Here is a 23,923-nt window from a genome sequence, read left to right as displayed (position 1 = left end):
AGATAGTATGTCAGGTGCTTTGCTTATCTTGCTTCATTTAATAATTTCATTTATTTCTCATAACAATCTATAAAATATTGGTGGCTATTATTTGTATTTTATACATGAAGAAAAAGAATCAAAGAGAGATTTATTGACTTGTCCAAAGTTGCAGAATTAAAAAATGAAAGCGCTGAGGAGTTCCAGGAAGATGGCATCAGAGAAGACAAGCAGGATTCAACTCTCTCACAAAATCAATGGAGAAAGGGCCAAAAGCTGTCCAAGGTCCCTGCTTTGGGGTCAGCAGACCAGAACAGTGCTGCACAATCCCCAGGAGGGCAAGGGACAGACACAAAGAATGTGAAACAACAAACATGAGTTATTAAACCCCTGCAGCAGCCAGGAATGGGCCCTTCCCCTACTCACAGGACTTTAAGCCTAAATAAAACCCCTGGCTCTCTGTTGAAAGCCTGGCTCTCTGTTGAAAGCCCACAAAGAAAAGTAACACAGGTTATGGGAATGAAAGACACAAGGGACGAGATTAAAAATACATAGAGATGTGATGTGTGGGCATTTTCCAGACTTGAAGTTGTCCTAAATGATATGGCAGCAATACATGCTGGACATTATATATCCTGCCATAACCCACTGAATGTACTGGGGAAGAGTGTAAACTACAATGTCAACTATAATCCATGCAGTGCAGCAGTGCCCCAAAATGTATTCACCAAATGCAATGAATGTGCCACAATGATGAAAGAGGTTGTTGATGTGGGAGGCTTGAGGGGGTGAGGGTGGGGTATATAGGAACCTCTTATATTTTTTAATGTAACATAACATTTTTTGTGATCTATGTATTTTCAAAAAATACAATTAAAAAATAAATTAATAAATTTAAAAAAATACATTAGAGGCACATGTATTACTTAGCCAAAGGGGTGCTGATGCAAAGTACCAAAAATCTATTGACTTTTTTTTTATTCCACCCCCCACCTTGTGGCTTGCTTGCTATCTGCTCTCTGTGTCCATTCACTGTGCGTTTTTCTGTGTCTGTTTTTTTTTATTTTTTATTTACCTCCCACACACACACCTTTGCGGCTTGCTTGTTGCCTGCGTTGTGCTCTCTTCTTTGTTTTTACTTTTCTCCCTTTTTGTTGTGTCACCTTGCTGAATCGGCTCTCCGCGGTGCTTTGCAGGCCGGCGGCACTCCATGGCGCCCGGGCTGGTAGCCTTCAGCAGTGTATGGGTGAGCCTGCCTTCACAAGGAGGCCCCAGGATGTGAACCCAGGGCCCCCCATATGGTAGATGGGAGCCCAACTGATTGACCCACAGCCACTTCCCTTTATTGACTTTTTAAAAGGGTATTTATTTGGGGTAAAAGCTTACAGTTACAAGACCCTAAAGAATTCAACTCAAGATACCATAAGAGTTACTTTTTCACCCAAAGTGAGCTCTTGGTTGAGCATCCATTTATATAGCCCACCAAGGGGGCAGGGACTCAACCCTCCACACCCTAATGATGTGGTCAAATCAAAGCCTAATCCTTTTTTTTTTTAATGATGTACATCTGTGATTTTTTTTTATTTTTTGTCTTTATTTTTTTAATGTTACATTAAAAAAATATGAGTTCCCCATATACCCTCCCACCCCCCTAACCCCACTCCTCTCCCCATAACAACAACCTCCTCCATCATCATGAGACATTCATTGCATTTGGTGAATACATCTCTGAGCACTGTTGTACCTCATGGTCAATGGTCCACATCATAGCCCACACTCTCCCAAAGTGCACCCAGTGGGCCATGGGAGGACATACAATGTCCAGTAACTGTCCCTGCAGCACCACCCAGGACAACTCCAAGTCCCAAAAACACCCCCACATCTCATCTCTTCTTCCCACTCCCTACCCCCAGCAGCCACCATGGCCACTTTCTCCACACCAATGCCACATTTTCTTCGATTACTAATCACAGTAGTTCATGAATAGAATAGCAGTAAGTCCACTCTAACCCATACTCTATTCCTCCATCCTGTGGACCTTAGAATGGTTGTGTCCACTCCACATCTATATCAAGAGGGGTCTTAGATTCCACATGGATGCTGGATGCAATTCTCCTGCTTTCAGTTGAAGGCACTCTTGGCTCCCTGGTGTGGTGGTTGACCTTCTTCACCTCCATGTTAGATGAGTGGGGTAAGTCCAATAAACCAGAGTGTAGAAGTTGCAAGTCTGTTGAGGCTCAGGGCTTCAAAGCCTAATCTTAACATAATTTAATCAAAGGCATCTCAGCTGAATCTAATACAGTCAAAGGGGATCAAGCCTGGAGGAACAGAACAGTTTACAAACATAATATCTCTTTTTTGGAATTCATAAATAATATCAAACTGCAACAGCACATAACAGATTTGAATTGATGGAGGGCAAAATTAGTGATATCAAACAACATTTCAACTGGAAAAGACAGAACAAAGAGAAAGAATGGAAAAATGGAACAGGGTCTCAGGTATTTGAATGACAACATGGAATGCACAAATACATGTGTTTTTGGTGTCCCAGAAGGAGAAGAAAATAGAAAAGAGGCAGAAAGAATATGAAGAAATAATGACCAAAAATTTCCCAAGCTTTATGAAAGACATAAATATCAATATCAAGAAAGACAACACACCCTAAACATAATAAATCCGAGTAGACTTACTACAAGACACCTACTATTCAGAATGAGAAATATCAGAGATAAAGAAAGGATTCTGAAAGCAGCAAGAGAAAAGCAAAGCATCATATACAAGGGAACCTCAAGATTAAGTGCTGACTTCTCATCAGAAACCATAGATGCAAGAAGAAAGTGGTACTGAAAGAGAAAAACTGCCAGTCAAGAATTCTATATCCAGCAATGCTATCCTTCAAAAATGAGGGTGAGTTTAAAGTCTTCACAGACCAACAAAAACAGAGAGTATGTTTCCAAAAGACCATAATTACAAGAGATACTGAAGGGAGTGCTGCAGCATGAAAGGAAGAACAAGGATGAGAGGCTTGGAGAAGAATGTGGAAATGAAGGTTAAATCAAAGGGTAAACAGACAATAGTAAGATAAATTAGGGTAGGAAGGGTAAATTAAAGGGTAAACAGACAAACAATAATAAGATATGACAATAGAAAGCCAAACTATAAAATGAAAGTAATGCCTTTACAGTAATAACATTGAGTAGTAGTGGCTTGAACTCCCCAATCAAAAGACACAGACTCATAGAATGGATTTTAAAAATGTAAGCAGTCTATATACTGTTTACAAGAGCCTCACCTCAGACAAAAGGACACAACTAGGGTGAAAGTGAAAGATTGGAAAACAATATTCTACAGAAATAGTAATCAAAAAAGAGTTGGAGTAGTGATACTAATATCAGACAAAATAGATTTTACAAAACTATTATAAGCGATGAAGAAGATCATTATATATTAATAAAAAAGGCAATACACCAAGAAGAAATAACTAAATATTTATGCATCTTAACTGAGGGCCCCAAGATACATGAAACACACACTGGCAAAAATGAAGGGAGAAATAGATGTCTCAATAGTAATAGTTGAAGACTTCAATACGCCACTCAGTATTGGGTAGAAATCTGAACAGAGAATAAATAAAGAAACAGAGAGCTTGAATAATATAATAAATAAACTAAACCTAACATTTATAGAGCATTGCACCCCCAAATAGAAGGTATATATTCTTTTTAAGTGCACAAGGATCCTTCTCCAGGACCATATGTTGGGTCACAAGACTATCCTCAATAAACTTAAAAGATTGATATTATACAAAACTGTGATCTTAACAGAAAGAAGCTGGAAATCAATAATGAACAGAAAAAGGAAAAATACATAAATACATGGAAATTAAACAACACATTCTTAAATAATCAGCAGGGCAAAGAAGAAATTGCAAACGAATTCAATAAATATCTTGAGATGAATGAATATGAGAACACAATAAATCAAAATCTATGGAACACCACAAAGGCAGGGCTGAGAGGGAAATTTATAACCCTCAATGCTTGTATTAAAAAAATTAAAAAGACCTAAATTTGAAGACCTAACTGCACACCTGGAGGAACTATAAAAAGAACAACAAACTAATCCCACACCAAGCTGAAGGAAAGAAATATTAAAGATCAGAGCAGAAATAACTGAAATTGAGAACAAAAAATACATTAGAGAGAATCAACAAAACTAAAAGTTGGTACTTTTAGAAGATGAATAAAATCAACAAACCCATAGCTAGACTGACAAAGAAAAACAGAAAGAATATGCAAATAAAATCAGAAATGAGAGGGGGGACATTACCACTGACCTTGCAAAAATAAGAGAGATCCTAAGAGGATACTGTGAACAACTGTGTGCCAAAAAACTTGACCATATGTACCACATTGACAAATTCCTAGAAACACATGAACAACCTCCACTGACCTTAGATGAAATAGAAGACCTGAACAAACCAATCACAAGTGAAGAGATTGAAACAGTCATCCAAAACCTCCCCAAGATGAAGAACCTGGGCCGGATGGCTTCACTGATGAATTCTGACAATCATTCAAAGACAATCTAATACCAATCTTGCTCAAGTTCTTCAAAAAAGTTGAAGGAGAAAGAATACTATCAAACTCATTCTATGAGACCAACATCACCCTAATACCAAAACCAGATAAAAATAGTATGGGGGAAAAAAATTACAGACCATTATAGCTAATAAATGTAGATGCAAAAATCCTCAACAAAATAGTTATAAACCTAATCCAAACCACATTAAAAGAATTATGCATCACAATCAAGTGGATTTATCCCAGATAAGCAAGGATGGTTCAACATAAGAAAATGAATTAGTGTGATAAACCACATTAATAAATGGAAGAAGAAAAATCATATGATCCTCTTGATTGATGCAGAAAAGATGTTTTGACAAAATACAGCATCCTTTTTTGACATAAAACACTTTAAAAGATACGAATATACAGAAGGTTTCTCAGTACCATAATGTGCATATATGAAAAACCTATAGCTAGCATTTTACTCAATGGCAAAAGACTGAAAGCTTTCCCGCTGACATCAGAAACAAGACAAGGATACCACTGTCACCACTGTTATTCAGTATTGTGCTAGAAGTTCTATCTAGGGCAGTTAGGCTAGATAAAGAAATAAAAGACACATAGGAAAAGAAAAAGTAAAACTCACTATTTGCTGATGCTATGATCTATTTGTAGAAAATCCTGAAAAATCCACAGCAAAGCTATTACAATTAATACACAAGTTGAGAAAAGTGGCAGGATACCAGGTTAATATGCAAAAATCAGTAGCATGTCTATACACTACTGATGAACAATCTCAGGAGGAAATCAGAAAAAAAAATTCTGTTTTTATTAGCAACTAAAAGAATCAAATTTTTAGGAATAAACTTAACCAAGGATGTATAGGACCTATATTCAGAAAACTACAAAACATTGGTAAAATTAACCAAAGAAGACTTAAATAAATGGAAGCACGTTCCACGTTCATGGATTGGAAAACTAAATATCATTAAGATGTCAATTCTCTAGTCCCTGTATGCTTTCTTCATTTCTTTCTTCTAAATAAAGTGTCAGAGGAAATCTGAATAAAGTCCCATTCTTTCATCATGGGGAAGGATTAAAAAAAAAAAGCTGAAACTCAAACTGTCTCCAAAGGATGATCCTTTACATATCAACATACAGCTTGTGTGGATCTTTGTGTCTGCAACCATTTTCTTGCTTGGCTAGAAGTAATTGAGGTGAACCTGCCCCAGGAAGAGTTGTTTTTGAAATAGCAGTAAGAGAAGAAGAATGTCGATTTGAAAAGAAATACCACATGAGAGGTTTTAACATTTAAATTTGTAGAAATCTAATTATAACAATTTAAACTTATACTTGGTATAAAAAGGGTCTGACAGCTTCTTGTCATCAAATACGAGATAGCCTAGGAGACAGTGTAATGTCATAGGGACACTTACTCATTGCTGATTACAGTGTAAAATAGTACGGCCTCTGTGGAAGACAGTTTGGTGGTTCCTCAGAAAGCTAAGTACAAAACTACACAAAGACCCAGCAATCCTACCATGAGGTATATACCCAAAGATCTGAAAGCAGTGACTCGAACACATATTTGCACATCAGTGTTTATAGTGCCATTATTCACAGTTGATAAAAAATGTGAAAATAGAGATTTTAAAATATTTGTAAGAAATGTTTGCTAGTCTGTTCCTGTTTCATATAGTTTTCCTGTGGTATATGTATCACTTTTGTGTAACAAGGGAATAATAAAAGTTAAAACATTCCTTTGCCCCCTCCCTCAAGCATAAGTCTTAAGTACCTGAGTGGTAAGAGTTAATTTCTCCAATTCTCCTAGAAATGGAGTTGGCTTCCTGCAAAGCTCCTAGAAAACCACCTATGGCTCAGTGCTTAATGCAAGCAATCTCATCAGCTTCAGAGTTTGGACCCAAGCTCCCTGATCAAGCCAGGGGAGGGGATGGTATACTACAAGGATAATTAGGTGCTTGGTGGATAAATGAGTGCAAGGAGCCGTGATATAAATCAAGGTCACAAATGTCAACTATTAGAAGTGTACTTGCGCTTCTTCATACTTGTCATTTTAAATTTAAAATCTTTTATTAAATTCCCATCTTTTTATTTTAAGAAGTTTTCAAACCTTCTAAAAAGTTGCAAGAAAAGTAAAACGAACATCCATATATCCCCACCCAGAATCACCAATTTTTAACGTTTTGCTACATTTACTTTCTCCTTCTCTTCCCTCCCTCCCCTCCCTACCCCCTCTCTAAATATACTTATTTTTTTTTACTGAACCATTTGAGAGTTATTTTCAGATATTTTGATACTTCATCCCTAAGTACTTCAGCATGTATCTCTCAAGAGCAAGGACATCCTCCTCACAACTGCAATATAAATATCCCACCTAGGAATTTTAACATTAACGCAATACTATTATCTATTTCAGTCCTCTCCTAATTTCCTCAATTGTCCCAATATATGTTCCCCACCATGATCAAAAACCAGTCAAGGGATTGTTACTTCAGTCCATTTTATCCAGAACAGTCCGCCTGCCTTTTTCATCTTTCATGATATTGATATTTTTTAATAACCTAGGACAACTGTTTTGCAGAACATTAAAAATTGATTTTAAAAGAAATGGTTTGAGCTTTTTGCGCCTTTTTGAACCTCACTCTGGATTTCATTTTAGTATACTAAATCCTCCAGGCTGGGTAGGACCACGCCATTGTTTGCCCTGATGCCAGCATGGGACTAAAGAGATCCAACCCTCCCGATCGCCTTCTCTACTAACCAGGATGATTATTGAGGACCACCATCCCTCCCCAGGAAAGGGGAGGGAGAGGGACACAGCCTAAGCTGACTCAACTTTTGGCCCACAGATTTGGTCTGCTGTGTCCCATGAGCCCTTCCAGGCCAGTGGGGGCTGTCCCATTGTTTGCCTTGGGAGCCAGCTTGAGACTAAAGAGATCCATGACCAAAGAGATCCACCCTTCTCAATCTCCCTCTCTACCAATCTGGTCTGATTGTTGAGGACGCAGAAGGGAGTGGAATGATTTCCTACCCAGGAAAAGGGAGGGGGCTTCCAGCACATGTTGGAGAACTGTCTCTTGAGAAAGTTTGAGTGACAAGGCTTATCTTCCGAGCAGGAACCTATATACATTGATCTGGTCTGTGTTGCAGCACACACACACCAACCAGGCATTGAACTGAGAGGGTTACCAAGGAGCACCATCTGCTGGCTGGCTAAGGAAGTGCATATGAGAAAATTAAAATTAGTAAGTACGAGAGGCTTCTTCCAGATCACATGGCAAGTCTATATTCAACTTCCTTAGGAACTACCAAACAGTCTTCCACAGCAGCTGTACCATTCTACCTTGCCACCAACAGTGAATAAATGTTCCTATTGCTCCTCACCCTCTCCAACACTTGTTATTTTCCATTTTTTAAATAGCCATTATAGTGGTTATGAAATGGTATCTCATGTGGTTTTGATTTAAGTTTCCCTGATGGCTAATGATGTTAAGCATCATTTCATGGGCTGTCTGAGTATTTGTATACTTTCTTTGGAGAGATGTCTATTCATATCTTTTGCCTGTTTTTCAATTGTGTCATTTGTCTTTTTGTTGTTAAGTAGAGGAATTCTTTGTGGTTTCCAAATATTTTCTCCCATTGCATAGGTTGTCCTTTTAATTTCATGTTAAAGTCCTTTGAGGCACAAAAGTTGTTTGTTTTTTAATTTTGGTGAGGTCCCATTTATCAATTGTTTCTTTTATTGCTTCTGTTTTAGGTGTAAAGTACAAAAATCTTTGCCTAACACGAGGTCCTGGAGAAGCTTCCCTACATTTTCTTCTAGAAGTTTGATAGTTCTACCTCTTATATTTAGTTCTTTGATCTACTTTTAGCTGATTTTTGTATAAGGTGTGAGGTAGGATGAAGAGACTATTCTTTCCCAATAGAATGGTCTTCACCCCCTTGTCAAAAAGCATTTGGCCATAAATGTGAGGGTTGATTTCTGAGCTCTCAGTTTGATTCCATTCCTGCATGTGTGTCCCTGTGCAAGTACCATGCTGTTTTGATTACTGTGGCTGTATAATAAGTTTTAAGATTGGAAAGTATGAGTCTTCCAGCCTCATTCTTCTTTATCAAGATGGCTTTAGCTATTCCAGGCCCCTTACCCCTCCACATAAATTTGATGGTTAGCTTTTCCATTTCTCTAAGAAGATTGTTCACATTTTGACTGGGCATTGAAGCTATAAATTACTTTGGGTAGGATTGCTATCTTAATGATATTTAGTTCCCCAATGCATGAACACAGAATGTCCTTCTATTTTTTTTACATCTTTTCCTTCTTATAGTTTTGTACTTTTCTGTGTGCAAGTCCTTCACATCCTTGGTTAGATTTATGCCTAGATAATTGATTCTTTTAGGTGCTATTGTGAATGAACTTTTTTCATTTATTCCTTGTTCCAGTTGTTCCTTGCTTGTGCATAGAAGAAAGATTACTGATTTTGGGGTGTTGATCTTGTACCCCATCACTTTGCTGAACTTATTTTTTAGCTCTAGGAGCTTTGTTGTAGATTTTTCAGGATTTTCTATGTATAGGATCATGTCATCTGCAACTTGGATGCCTTTTATTTCTTTTTCGAGCCTATTGTTATGGCTATAACTTCCAGTACAGTGTTAAATAACCGTGGTAATAGTGGGCATCTTTTGCCCCAGACTGTCTACCTTTATAGTTTTTTACATTCTTTTCCTTGTCTCAAGCTTCTTTTGCCTGGAGGGCAAATTCTGGGAGGAGGGTCACACTGTAAAGCACTGTCCCATGTCAGTATTTCCATACTAAACTAGGCCAGGGCCAACAAAAGGGGTGCAGACCACCTCCAATGTGCTTCTGGTAGAGGACTGGGAAGGGTGCAAAGAGCTTCTCTGACAGCTCCCCAAAGTGAGCTTTCCTGGCCTGCCCAACAAATGCAGTCCTTCAATTAACTGTCTCCTGCAGGCCTGAGGAAGTACAGCATCTTTATGTCTCCCCCCGTGCCACAGCATCTGTCCAGAGGGTTGAAACAATTGCTGCCACTTCCTTTGTCCAGGATGGGTTGAACAATAACTGCCCTCAGAACTGGGCCTCCAGTGATCTGAAGTTGCTGCTCCAAAGCTGTGATCAGTGTGATCAGTTGTGCCCACCTCTGCTCTTGGACAAGAGGATTTTTATGTTCCTTTTTGTCACCAACAAGCTAGCCGGGGGCTCGACGCCTTGGAGGCCTGCCGTCAGAGCCAGGGATGGGCCCCAGTGCGCACCAGTAGCCACCCCACGGAGAGAGCGTGTTTGTGCTCTTTACCACTATTTATCAGCCTTTTCCTCCCACCCTTCCTTGGATGGTCTTCTGTGTCCTTCTGGCCTTTGGAGTTTCAAAATAGCTGTTTCAGGCAGTCCCTGTCTGTTTAATAGTTGATTTGGTGGAAGGACTGAGTCCTGGAGCTCCCTACTCTGCCATCCCCCTACCTATGAGACCTCAAAATTGGTTTGTTTTTTTTTTTAAAGATTTATTTATTTATTTAATTTCCCCCCCTCCCCTGGTTGTCTGTTCTTGGTGTCTGTTTGCTGCATCTTGTTTCTTTGTCCACTTCTGTTGTCGTCAGTGGCACGGGAAGTGTGGGCGGCGCCATTCCTGGGCAGGCTGCGCTTTTTCGCGCTGGGCGGCTCTCCTTATGGGGCACACTCCTTGCGCGTGGGGCTCCCCCACGCGGGGGACACCCTTGCGTGGCACGGCACTCCTTGCGTGCATCAGCACTGCGCATGGCCAGCTCCACACGGGTCAAGGAGGTCCGGGGTTTGAACCGCGGACCTCCATGTGGTAGACGGACGCCCTAACCACTGGGCCAAAGTCCGTTTTCCCTCAAAATTGGTTTTGAGGTTTGCTGAGTGGGAATGCTGGGTGAATAAATGAGCTTGGGGATTTGGAATGGTGATGAGGTGAGAGTTGCCAGAGAGTTGCTGCAATGATGGATCATGGGAACAAGGCCATTTCAAGCCTTACAGTGAAATGAAGATCAGTCTTTGGAGAAAACAGCAGTGATGAAACTTGTCACAGACTGAAGTCTGTGGAATAACAACAGAAAACTCTTTATACGAAGATTCATGTAAACTATCTTTTATCAGATATGTTTTAATTTAAAATTTTTCTACAAAATACCTAATATCCCTAATATTTGTGTGCATCAACCACTTGTTAAAAAGAGCATTTAACTCTTAATTTGGCCATCTAACTCATCCTTTATCATTTTGTCAAGGCAAACAGACTTCTTGACTTTATAGCTACTTAACGTGTATGCATTACAATATGTCTTGTAAAGTGTTCATTTTCTTTGCTTTATGGAACCAACTTTATTTAAATCAGAAGAATGGTGGCTAAAATAGTTACTTAAAGAATTTTAATGGACAGTTCCATGGTGTGTGTTTTTGTTTGGGTTTTTATAATAGTGAGGAGGAAAAGCCCTTGTAACCACAGAAAGGAAGTGCTGTTTGCCAAGTAAAACATTAAAGTTAGTTTTCAAGTATGTTGTTGTTCACTAAGCATAGCAAACCAATCTTAAATTTTAGGTTGTTGTTGCTACATTAAGTAAAATTAGTGAATTTTTATTTTTAAGCCTAACAACTCATTTCCTTATGTCATTTTCTGGTGAGTCCCACCCTGTCTTTTGACATCTCCACCCATAAGAATCCCGGTTGGAAAGATGCTCTGCCTGTACTGTACTGAGGTCTCCCTCTGGTGACCCATCTTTTCCTCTGGCTGTGTCCAGCCCTCACAGACACTCAAGGAGATGCAGTTTGGTCAGACATCACATTCTCCCTCTGATCAGATTTCTTTCCCTTCATTCACATACCTAGCTCCTCTCCAGAGCCCATTGCCAGGGGGCAATCTTAAAAACTCCCATCTATCCTGGCACAAAGTTTGTACTCAGGATTTTGCCACATTCTAAAGATTTCTCACATCTGAAGGGAACACAACCCGTCTATTTTTTCTTGCACACTTGTAAATTCTCATCCCCAGGTAAAAACAGCCTTGGTTACCAAGTTAATTCAGTTCATCAGACTAGTTTTCGAATATTTTGTTTGTTTATGCTTATGTTTATATTTAAATTTGTAATTAAGATATATATTGGGAAGCGGACTTGGCCCAGTGGTTAGGGCATCCATCTACCACATGGGAGGTCTGCGGTTCAAACCCCGGGCCTCCTTGACTCGTGTGGAGCTGGCCCACACGCAGTGCTGATGCAAGGAGTGCCGTGCCACACAGGGGTGTCCCCACATAGGGGAGCCCCACACATAAGGAGTGCACCCCGTAAGGAGAGCCGCCCAGTGTGAAAGAAAGTTCAGCCTGCCCAGGAATGGCACCACACACATGTAGAGCTGACACAACAAGATGACGCGACAAAAAAGAAACACAGATTCCCATGCCGCTGACAACAACAGAAGCGGACAAAGAAGAACATGCAGCAAATAGACACAGAGAACAGACAACTGGGGTGGGTGGGGGAAGGGGAGAGAAATAAAAAGTAATTAATTAATTTTTTAAAAAAAAGAAATATTGAACCATCCCCACTAGATCAGATGCCATACTTAGAACTGTAGTTTTTCAGGTTATATGATGTTTACATGTAGTTTGTTTGGGTCAAAACCTCACACCAAATATTCTGTTTCACACCCTTCTAACCTAATGTCTCTTCAACTCTCCCTTACTTTAAGCTTACATTAATTTTTATCAAAATGCCAATTCTTGATTGTTTTCATAAACACTCTCCATTTGTTAAATACATTTATTTAGTTTATTATGTTTTTATATCCCAAATACTCTAATTTTATACTGAGCCTTCTTGATACTGTGGCATATTAAGAACTCATTTTTCAACAGAAGGTTTACAGAAAGCAAGTAAGAAGTTAAGTTAATATTGATCTTTTTCAGTGTTTTGTAAAGAAACGTGATGAGCAGGCCTCAGAGAAGGCCAAGCAAGTACAGATTTTCAGAATGCCGTAAGTCAGAAAAATTTCATGACAAACATCTCCCCACCTACCCTCTACAAATTAATCTACTCTTATTTAATTTGAAACTGATTGTGCTAGCCTTGAGCTAATTTATATTCACTCTGAATATATATATATTGATGAGTTTGGATCCCATGTCTCTTTTTCCTTTCTACTTTTTTTATAAAATAAAACCCGAGTTAGAAAGTTGTGTAATTAATTCATTTTAGGTAGACAGTGATAACTTAGTGCCTCTGGATGCCACAATCTGCTAGAGATAAACATACTTGGCTACAACTATAAACAATTATTCCTTGCCAACAAAAAAGGAATATCTAGATTTTTTTCTTTTGGGAAGTTTAAGTCATCAAGAAAAATTGGTGGAATTATGGGTGGTTTTTGAAAAACTAATGTACTTAACATTTTCAGTGAAAATGTATAAATATAGAAGGCTCATTTTTTAAAAAGAGTGGCTATGATATGTTAGTATTTATTGTATATTTAAAGTTGAACTTAAACATGGTTCCTCTTAGAATAAATTATTAAGATAGGGATTGTTTATTACTCTTGTCATGAGAATACAAATAATTTTTAAATACTTTCTCCCAAAATGTGATTTATTGCATAGAAAAAATTTTATCTGTTTGTAAATATTGACTAGACCTTATTCTTTAGCAAGCATGAATTTGTTTCAATTGCACCTTAATGTTTAAATTTAAAACTTTATAGATTATGACAATTAGAATGTCCTATTTTACTCATCTGTGTTCTGATAAAGTTTTAAACATTACTATAACTTTGTTCTCTTATACCTTTTGATGATGTCCTTGTTGCACAAAATTAACTGTACTTACTGAAAACTTCTTTTAGTCAGGATGCATGCAAGTGCTTCATTGAAACGAGCACGTTATCATTTGCCAACTGGCATCTAGACATGTATCTCCCTTTTCAAGAAAACGTTGAGTAGTGGAAGCTATCTTTCAACAACTGGAAGATTGTCACATTTTGTCTTACTGATCTTGTTTGACATCAGGCCATGAAATTAAAACCCATTTTGGAAAACTGATAGATAATCATCTTCTTTCTTTTTTTTTTTCCTTTGTATGGGGGCCAGGGATTGAACCTGGAACCTTGTGTGTGGGAAACAGGTGGTCAGCCACTGAGCCACATAAGCTCCTGAGATAGATAATCTTCTTAGGGTTATGTTTCAAGATCTGCTTTGTAAGTGTTTTGTTTTGCTTTGTTTTGTTTTGTTTTGTTTTGTTTACCATCGTTGGCCTTTTTTGTAAGGACCACAAAGATTATCTGAGGGACTATTTTCATATCATGACATTTGAAAGGAGAGAGAACTCTGGTTGTATGAGGTGCCTCTACTTAATCTTGAATCTTCCTTTTACCCTCCTCAGATGAGTCAGTTCCATGAGCATATATCATGTAGTGTTACTCTTTATTACACTATCAGAGCATACTAATTTCTGGGTTTTTCCATGGTATTTTTTGTTTTTGTAGTCATTAACTTAACTTACAGGGATTAAGTTTAAACAAAAGAATGTTTGTACAGACATTATATGTTCTTACTTAATAAATATTTGTAATAGTGCAGGCCAGACAGTGTGCAAGGAGCTAGAGATGCAAATAGCAATAGAACACAGTCCTTGCTGTCAAGGAGCCCATACTTCAGGATCATTTTACTGTGCATACCTGAGTGTATATGTATTGCACATCCTTTTTTTGTAAAAATTGCAGCTGATTTTCTCTTGTTGAAAAATCAACACCTTGTTTTCATTTTTAAAGGTGAAACTGACATTTGAAAATGCATATGCTGTGAAAAAGGAAACAACCCAACCAAAGCAGAAAAAGGCACAGTCGAATACAAGTGATTTCGTCAAACTTCTGTGGGGAGAAGAGATTGACGATATCCAGCAGAATATTCTCAACACTCCTCATATTGTTATGTATCTCACCCTTCAGCTTGACTCAGAAGCATCAAAGGAAGAGGTGAGTGTGTTCTCAAAAGGACAAGGGAAAAATTAAGGGCCTATTGTAGTCTTCTGAGTATCTAATAAGCACTTTTGATTTAAGGAAGAAACAAAGATGAAATAACTTCTATTGTTATTCTTTAAAAGTACCCATATATTTTATGGTCCATTGTAGATATGAATATTTTATAATACAAATGTTTTAAAAATAAAAACAAACTATTCAGTTATTGCAGGGGTTCTTAACCTTTTTTGTTCCACGGACCCCTTTGCCAGTCCAGTGAAAACCACAGACCCCTGACTAAGTCCACACTATACTGTGTATTGTTTAATAAATATATCACACCCACGCCAACATGTCCCCACAAGAATAATATTTTTTTGAATTTCAATTCAAGCTCATGGATCCCTTGTTAAAAGAACCGCAGAGTTATTGTAAGTAGTAGGGAATATTGATGCAATATTTCCTAAATCGCAGAAACACTTTTTATAGATCACTGTTAATTTCTCTATATATGTGCTTTCAATTAAAGCTGCTTTTTTTTTTTTTAATATTCTGTGTCATGTACTGCAAAAGAAGGTCCTGTTAGCTTTTTCATGGTCAGCTTTATTGAGGGAATATTTATATATAAGAAAACTCAACAGTTTTAGGGGACAATTTGATGAGTTTTGACAAGTGTGTACAGTTGTGTAATCAGCATCACAGTCATGATATATAGAACATTTCCTCCACCTTCATGCCCTTTTCCAGTCATTCCCCTCCTGCTATCCTTTAATGTAGGTTGATATGATGGTTATTTTCTTGTGTCAACTTGACTAGGTTATGGTGTCCATTTGTTTAGTGAAACAAGCATTGGCTTGTTACAGCAGAGGTATTTCATGGAGTTAAATCATTAGTCAAGTGATTGCATCTGTGGTTGATTATATCTCCAATCGACAAAGGAGCTTACCTTCAGCAATGGGAGATGATTCATCCAATCAGTTGAAGACCTTTTATTAAAGGGAGAACTGATGATTTCAGCAGTCAGAATTTCTCTCTCTCCTTTAGCCAGCCAACTTCTGGGGAACTCACCATCACCACTGAGTTCCCATCTTACAGCCTTCCCTACAAAATTCAAACTTGCCAATCCCCATGACTGAGTGAGCCAATTTCTGTAATAAATATCTTAACCTCTTTTTCTGTGTGTGTATACACACACACACACCCCTATGTATTCATATATGTCCTGTCAGTTCTGTTTCTCGGGAGAACCCTGACTAATACAGGTGATATAATTAACTTTCTTTCATAGGTTACTAATAGTACATATTCTTTTTTCATTCATTCACTTATTATTTATTGAACATCTATTTTGTGCCTGGCTTTATATTAGGTATTAGTTATGTTTTTACTTGCAAGTAAGAAAATAATCCCAGTAAAGATAAAACGCCTAAGTTCACAAAGCTAGTAACTAACAGAATTTATACCTAAAGCAAGGTGTTTTGCTTTCCAAATTTTGTGCCCTTTCTATGATACCAAGTTGCCCTTCAACGTAGATGTTTCTATGCTGTTTTGTTCAATTTTTATATTGCTGTATTTTATACAGATAAATATTATTTAAATTTACATATGTACATACAATTTTCTTTACTCATTTTTTCTTACATCTCATACTATCTTTCTTGGATCAGTTTTTCTTCTTAACAGTTTTGCTTCAGATATTTCTATTTGGTGAACATCTGTTGGTGATAAATTATTTAAGTTATTTATCTGATAATGCCTTTTTACCTTAAAAAAAGAGAACTTTATTGGCCATTTAATTCTAGATTGCATTAATAAGATTTTATTAGTCAGGGTAGACTGCTATAACAAGCCTTAAATTTCAGTGACTTGACTTCATAAAAGTTTAGTTCTCATTTCCATATAAATGTACTTGGTCATATAGTTCCATGATTCAGGCCCTTCATTTAGTGCTTCCATTATCCCCAAGGTCCCAGAACCTTCTCTTGAATCTTTTGCATTTAGTCAGCCATTGAGAGAAGAGAGAGAGCATGCAATATCACATGGAACGTATTTGGGGCCCAACCTGACAGTAAGAACATAATTTCTGCCCACATTCCATTGTCTCAAACTGGTTACATGGTCTTTTCAGAGTAAGGAGATAAGAAATATAAACTTCCTGTATGGACAGGAAGAAGGTGAAATGAACATGTGGCATTGCTTCTATCACTTAGGTCCTAGTTATTTTCTCTAATCTGTTTGAAGATATAATTCTACTGTCTTCTAACTTCCATTATTGCTCTTAAGAAGTCTACTGTCTGTCATTCCTTCGTAAGAAATCTCTTCCTTTCTCTTCAGTTTCTTTTATCTTTATCTAAATTGTTGTTTAGCCTTTTTGTTGTGTTTTCTATTTAGATCAATATATTTTCATTTTTAGAAGTACCTGAAAACTTTTTTTAAACATATTTTTATTACAGAAGTTGCAAACTTACAAAAAAGTCATGCACGAGTGTGGAATTCCCATACAACACCCCTTCACCAACATACCACACAGTTGTGGAACTCTTGTTACAGATTCTGAAAAGTTTTTAACTCATATACATTTCAAACCTGCTGTGATATTTTGATGGTCTCTTACTGCTTATTCATTTTTGTGATTCTATATTTTAATTTTCTGAACATTCCGTGCATAGTTCTTCTCTATTGTGTATCTTCCATTCCACTATCTCTAGTCCTAGGAGGACTCTCTCACTTATGCTGACTTTCTTCTTTATGTGCTTGGGAATCTTTGACTGTGACTTTATTTGCTTGATCATATCTTTTTTTTTTTTTAAGATTTATTTATTTATTTATTTCTCTCCCCTCCCCCCCACCCCGGTTGTCTGTTCTCCGTGTCTATTTGCTGTGTCTTGTTTCTTTGTCTGCTTCTGTTGTTGTCAGCGGCATGGGAATCTTTGTCTCTTTTTGTTGTGTTATCTTGTTGTGTCAGCTCTCTGTGTGGGTGGCGCCATTCTCAGGCAGGCTACACTTTCTTTCGCGCTGGGAGGCTCTCCTTACGGGGCGCACTCCTTGCATGTGGGGCTTCCCTATGCGGGGGACACCCCTGCATGGCACGGCACTCCTTGCGCACATCAGCACTGCACATGGGACAGCTCCACACGGGTCAAGGAGGCCTAGGGTTTGAACTGCGGATCTCCCATGTGGTAGACAGACACCCTAACCACTTGGCCAAGTCCGTTTCCCAATCATATCTTTAAGAATCCTATAGTTCTAAAGTGGGAATGGCTTTCTCCAGAGAAATATGCTGCTTCTACTTCTGTCAGAGACAAGGGTGCCACTGACCTAGGACATTTCATTGTTACTTGAGGGTCTGGGGTCTCAGCTTAGCCTTACCACTAGCCCAATGACTGGTGTTCTGACTGAAGCTTTTATAGGTATCAGCCTTCAAAACAACCCAGCCTCTCTCCTCTGCCTACCATTCAACACTCCCAGCTGAGGCTCTAGCTTGCTTTGGCAATTGGGGAGGCAGGGAAGAGGAGGCTTGTATGAGGATGATGTCCTTGGAAACCTTCCCTATTTCTTACATTTCCAGCATTTCAACAACAAATATGTTTTATCCATGGATCTACTTGTTTTATAGTACAAGGGTCTCTCAGAGCATCTAGTCTACTATAATGCTTTATAATTTCTTTCCTTTTGAAATCCTTTCAGCCAGTATTTTTAATGCCAAAGCAAGGTTTGCATTTCCTGATGCTGCTAAATATGCCAAAATTTAGTCAGTTATTGAAATGGAAAAGAAGGGTTTTACTTATACATATTTTTGTAATTTTCTGTGTTCTGAAAAACACATTGAGACCTAGGGTTAATAATTCTAATTTCCTGCTTGTGCTACAGATCTCTTATCTTTTTAGACAAATTAGCATTTAAGCATTTATTAAATAAAACACACAATTTTCTGGGATGGTTACACCCTGAGTCTTTCTAGGTCATTTTGGAGTAGGCTACTGCTAAGCCCTTTTGTCATCCTTGCCTTTCTTTCCATGGGAAAATGTGTCGATGTTTCTTAAATGAACAGATTTCTGTCTGTTGCCAGCCCTGTATCAACCTTGTAATTAGGAGAGGCTTTTTATTCTTATTGAATAGAGCAGAAGCTACTGCAGTACAAGCTGCTCACAAGGGCTTAAAAATACAGCTAATTAAATTGGTTAGAAACTGTGGGCCTTGCCAGGTCTTTTATAGTGAGCTTTTATGATTTGAATAGAGACTTTCTCAAGTGATGTTTTATACTACCATGACTTGTTTTACTAGAAAATATCCTAGAGTTATTTTGTTTTCCTCTTAATTACATATTTAATAAAAACTTGACTTCTTCAGGTTACAGAATTTGGCTATGAAAGAACTATGAGCTGGTAACTAAAGATTTCAAAGCACTAATCAAAGAGTATAGGGTTATTTGTAAAGCAGTGTTTGGTATTTTGGCAAAATACAATATAATTATTTTTTTACCATGATTTAAATTTATTACCTGGGAAGCAGACTTGGCCCAGTGGATAGGGCGTCTGTCTACCACATGGGAGGTTCATGGTTCAAACCCTGGGCCTCCTTGACCCGTGTGGAGCTGGCCCATGTGCAGTGCTGATGAGCGCAAGGAGTGCCGTGCCACACAGGGGTGCCTCTCGCGTAGGGGAGCCCCATGTGCAAGGAGTGCACCCTGTAAGGAGAGCCGCCCAGCACGAAAGAAAGTGCAGCCTGCCCAGGAATGGTGCCGCACACACGGAGAGTTGACGCAGCAAGATGACGCAACAAAAGGAAACACAGATTCCCGTGCCGCTGACAACAGAAGCGGACAAAAAGAAGAACATACAGCAAATGGACACAGAGAACAGACAACTGGGGCCAGGGGAAGAAATAAATTTAAAAAATAAATCTTTAAAAATAAATAAATTTATTACCTAGACGTAACTAGAATAGAATATCTTAGCTCATGTTTGATTTTACTTCAAAATGTAGATTATTTAGTTATTGTTATTACTCTAAAATATTGCAAGAAAACATGAGTTGTTTGGTAGAACATATTTAACCAACATATTGCATGGCATTTTGCATATATTGGGTGTGCTGAATAAGAATGAAGTAGGTGTGTCCACTTTATCATTATATTTATATGTCATTATGTAAAAATTTCCATAACCTGGACACTATTTCACATAATTATTTCTTACATAGAAAGACTAAAGCCAGGAATTGAACAGTTTTTAAAGAGGTAGAGAATCAAGGAAAATAAGGTATGATAACATTTAAGGGGTTTGGGTTTTCAGTACTAGATATATTAATATATGTGGATATAGTCATTAAGCAGCACAGCTGAAAGCTACTCTGAATTTGCCATGGTTTCTATCCAAAAATGTTCATTTTGCCTGCTTTTAATTTCTCTTTGTGAGATAAATAGCATATTGTTTTAAGTAAAAGCAAAAAAGCAAGGTATTTTGTGCAAAAGTTCTAGCACAGTGCACGCTTAGATTTTGTAATCTGTTATTTTATTTTGAAAAAATTGTTTCCTCAGAATATGCTGTTCTTAATTTAGTTTAAATTGTCACTTCATAAGTTTAATTGCAGTTTTTCTTGTATCTAAATAAAAATTTGCTTCTTTCACCCAAAAATGTCAAAAATTATCCTATAAAAATCAGTATGAAAATAATTAGAGACATAATGTGCCTCAAAAATTACATGTGTTGTATGAGGATATATGGTATATATGTTACCATAAGATGTGAGAATATCTATAAACCAGAATATAATAAAATATTCATATTGAAAATTATTGTAAAGGAAATTAAACATTTCTTGAAATTAATTTTAATTTTTCCAGCTAATCAGGATCCTACTCATTACATATTTTGGCATCATAACCAATTTTGACAGTCTCTAACTTACTTCCAAATGTAATGTTTTAAGTGCTAGTAAAGGGTTAAAATTCCAGTCATAGTTCTCTCCACACTGAAGCCAAAAGGATTTACTTCTTGTTTCTTTCTTATTATGAAGTATGAACTTTACATAGCAGAAATAATGGTTGGAAAATTTAGGGAGTTTGATCATTTCTGTTTCTCTTCATTTAACAGCAGGAAATTCTTTATCATTATCCAATGTCTGAAGTCTCTCAGAAACTTAAAAGTGTGAGAGGGATATTTCTCACACTCTGTGACATGCTGGAAAATGTAACTGGGACCCAAGTAACTAGGTAATAATTGATTTTTATTTAACTTTAATTCTGTTCCTTTCAAGTTATTTTCCTTGATTCTAACAATCAAAAGGCTAATAATCATATTTATTATTCAAATATGATTGCATCTATTATATAGATATCTGTATGGGCAGATATAATACCTGCAGGTATTTTATTTCTGCATATTTCATTTCACTGTAGCTGTTTCTAGCAGTGGTCTAATTTAAAATGTAGGTTCTCCCTCAATTCCTAGTGCCACAAAAATAAATCTCCCACCCGGTATTTTTCACCTTATATGTTTAAATACTCCATAAAGAAACATGAACTCCCACCACACACTCCTACCTTTAGAACATTTTTTCTTATTTTTAAAAAATACTTTTATTTCTATTTTGAAATATTTCAAACACACAAAAGAGCAGAGACTAATATAACAAACTGCATTCACCACCCAGACTTGACAAACATAAAACATAATCATATTTTTTCTTCACAATTTACCTCCTACCTAACAGCCCTTCTTACCATTGATAAGGATGGGAAAATATGTGTATTATTTAAATTTTCATGAGCTAATTTTTCTTTGAAACCTTAAGATACAGTCTATTGTCTTTGGGAGAGAAGAGGAGTATCTTCCGGCTCCAAAATGAGGCAGCAATTATGTTTTTGAATTGGAGGTTGTAGGAGAGGGAAAGAGTAGCTGATTTTTTTTCCTGGGTAGCAGATTCAGGTTTACCAAATGGATTATTTAGTTATGTATCTGAGGTTGTGTGTATGTGACAAAAGTTAATGGGAATCAGGATTGCAGGGGTTTAGTGAGGCAAGAACGCTTAGATGCTCTGGTTTCAGATTGCTGGGTAAGAGAAAACCACATCCTAGTCAACTTTTTATTTCTTCATTTTCACATTTCCTTTATTAAAGCCATATCTGAATAATTCATAGAATATAGCTGTATATCTGGGTGTTTTGCACACTTGATAGAACATAGTTGTGCTAATGAATTTCTTCTTAAAGGTGACATCTCTTAAGTGAGTCTTGGCTTTTTTTTTTTAATTGTTAGCTTGTTGCTAGGCAGTAACTTTGTGATGGGTAAAAATGACTAAATGTTGAATTTTTCATATAGTTAGAAAATGCTCTGTTCTTATAACCAGAAAAATACAGAATCAATCATATACTTTAAGAGGAATGTTCAGAATGCAGTGTCACCTGTACAAATTTATTTGGTCATGGGTAGCAAAACTTGTTGAAGTCAATAATTTTTTGAAAATTAAAGAAAACACGTCATGTAAGTTATCTAGCTCTGACTCCGAAGTGCCATAGTTACCTCTTTAGGTCAGGGGAAGAGAGCAGTAGTTTCAAAGCGCCCCCATCCATAAAAGAAATCTAAGGATTATAAACAGTTTTAAAAATTTCAACAATTGAAGATATTACAGTGAGAGTTTATCGCAAATTATCCCATTGTCTTAATTTCTAGGACTGCTGTAACCAAGTACCACAGACTGAGTGGCTTGAAAAAAAGACAGCAGAAATTTATTGTCTCACAGTTCTGAAGGCTGCAAGTCCAAAATCAGGGCTATGCTTCAACTGAGTCCATAGGAAAGAATCTATTCCATACCACTTCGAGTTTCTGGTTGTTTGCTGGAATCCATGGCATTCTCTACCTCAGTTTCCACATGGCCGTCCTCTCTCTGAATATCTCTGACTATCCAAATATCCCCTTCTAGTAAGGACACCAGTCAGTAGGCCTTTATCTTAACTTGCCTAATCCATCTGTGATGACTAGCATCACATTCTGAGGTACTGGGGATTAGAACATAAAAATATCTTTTTGGGGCACACAATTCAATTCATAGCAGCCACAGCAGTTCTAATAAAATATCAAGCTGAATTTTCTAAAATTTGACTTTTCTTTTCTTGTTTCTCATCTTCTGGTAAAAAAGTGATACCCCTATGATTTTAAAAGAGATGGATCTGCAAGATAGCAGAACAACAAAGGAATTTCCTTGGTTTTTTTTTTTGAGAAAAAGTTACTTTTAATTCTGGGACATTTAATACAGTGTTTGTAGAAAAGATTAGTTCCTCTGTTGCAGTAGTAACTGAGGCTCTGTTCAGTGTATACATTTATACTCATAAAAGTATGTGGCAGGCCTTTTTTTTCATCTTACTAGATGTGTTTCTCCATGTGGGTTTTCTTTTTTATTTTATTGTAAAGAATAGATATTATTTTACTTAATAATAAGATCTTGATATTAATGATAAAATGTGTTAAACATGTAGGAACGTGTAAATATAGATATTAATAGAAAAACTTTTTGAAAAACAAAATAAATATCAAAGTTTTTATTTCAGGATTTTTTAGCAATGTGTGTCTTCCATTTGTTACATACTCCTTTTTTTAAACCATAAGTGATATTGATGTATGACTATGACTCTAATTCATCAAAAAGTATATTAATTTTGTAAACTCTATTAAGACAAAGTATCTCTTAAAAATGTTTTAATAGTGCTCACTTCAGCAGCACATATACTAAAAATGTTTTAATAATTTAAATCTCACACACTGATCTAATGCAATGTAGAAGGCACTCTATATCCTAAGAACTCAGCAGATAATGCCTATGTAATTTCATTTAAGGAAAGGAAAAATCTAAGTATATTTTAACTGACTTTCTTCCCACCCCCTACCGCACCACCAAAAGGAATCGTTATTTTCTGTCGCCATAGTTTATAATTTTTTCTCTTTTAAAACACATTTGTTTCCAACTTGATAATTGAAGGACAATCAACTGCATATATTTAAAATGTACAATTTTGTCAATTTTGATGTAGGTATTATACCTTGAAACCATCACCACTAACAAGGTAATAAATATATCCATCTTTCCCAAAAGTTTCCTTGAGAATACAGTAAAATGTGATTTATGTTTTGGTCATTTGTTCCTGTATCTGCTTCCCATATATAGAATTATCTTCTCGAAAGCTAGGAGCACATCTTAATTTCTTTGCAATCTTTTTTGGAAAATTGGGTGTTATAAACACAATCAAAAGATTTTTTAAACTAACAAATTGGGATGGAACCTTTCTTTTTGGAAAAAAAAAATTTGTATAATTACTCATTTGATGTTAGCAAAAGCATTTCAGCAGTCTGCTTTTCTTTGACCTAGAGTTGTTTTTATT

At 36.9% G+C, this 23,923-nt stretch overlaps 1 protein-coding gene across 1 annotated transcript in view; it reads left to right on the top strand.

The window, feature by feature from the left end:
- INTU (inturned planar cell polarity protein) overlaps window positions 1-23,923 on the top strand; it is a 122,954-nt gene that overhangs the window by 46,895 nt on the left and 52,136 nt on the right. Inside the window, exons 4-5 of the mRNA XM_058292844.2 lie at window positions 14,359-14,562; window positions 20,643-20,761. Coding sequence (XP_058148827.1) covers window positions 14,359-14,562; window positions 20,643-20,761 — 323 coding nt within the window. The remainder of the gene's footprint in view (window positions 1-14,358; window positions 14,563-20,642; window positions 20,762-23,923) is intronic.

The sequence above is a fragment of the Dasypus novemcinctus genome, chromosome 1, assembly GCF_030445035.2.
Source record: "Dasypus novemcinctus isolate mDasNov1 chromosome 1, mDasNov1.1.hap2, whole genome shotgun sequence".
Lineage (NCBI taxonomy): Eukaryota > Metazoa > Chordata > Mammalia > Cingulata > Dasypodidae > Dasypus > Dasypus novemcinctus.
This window is presented reverse-complemented; position numbering and strand designations above follow the sequence as displayed.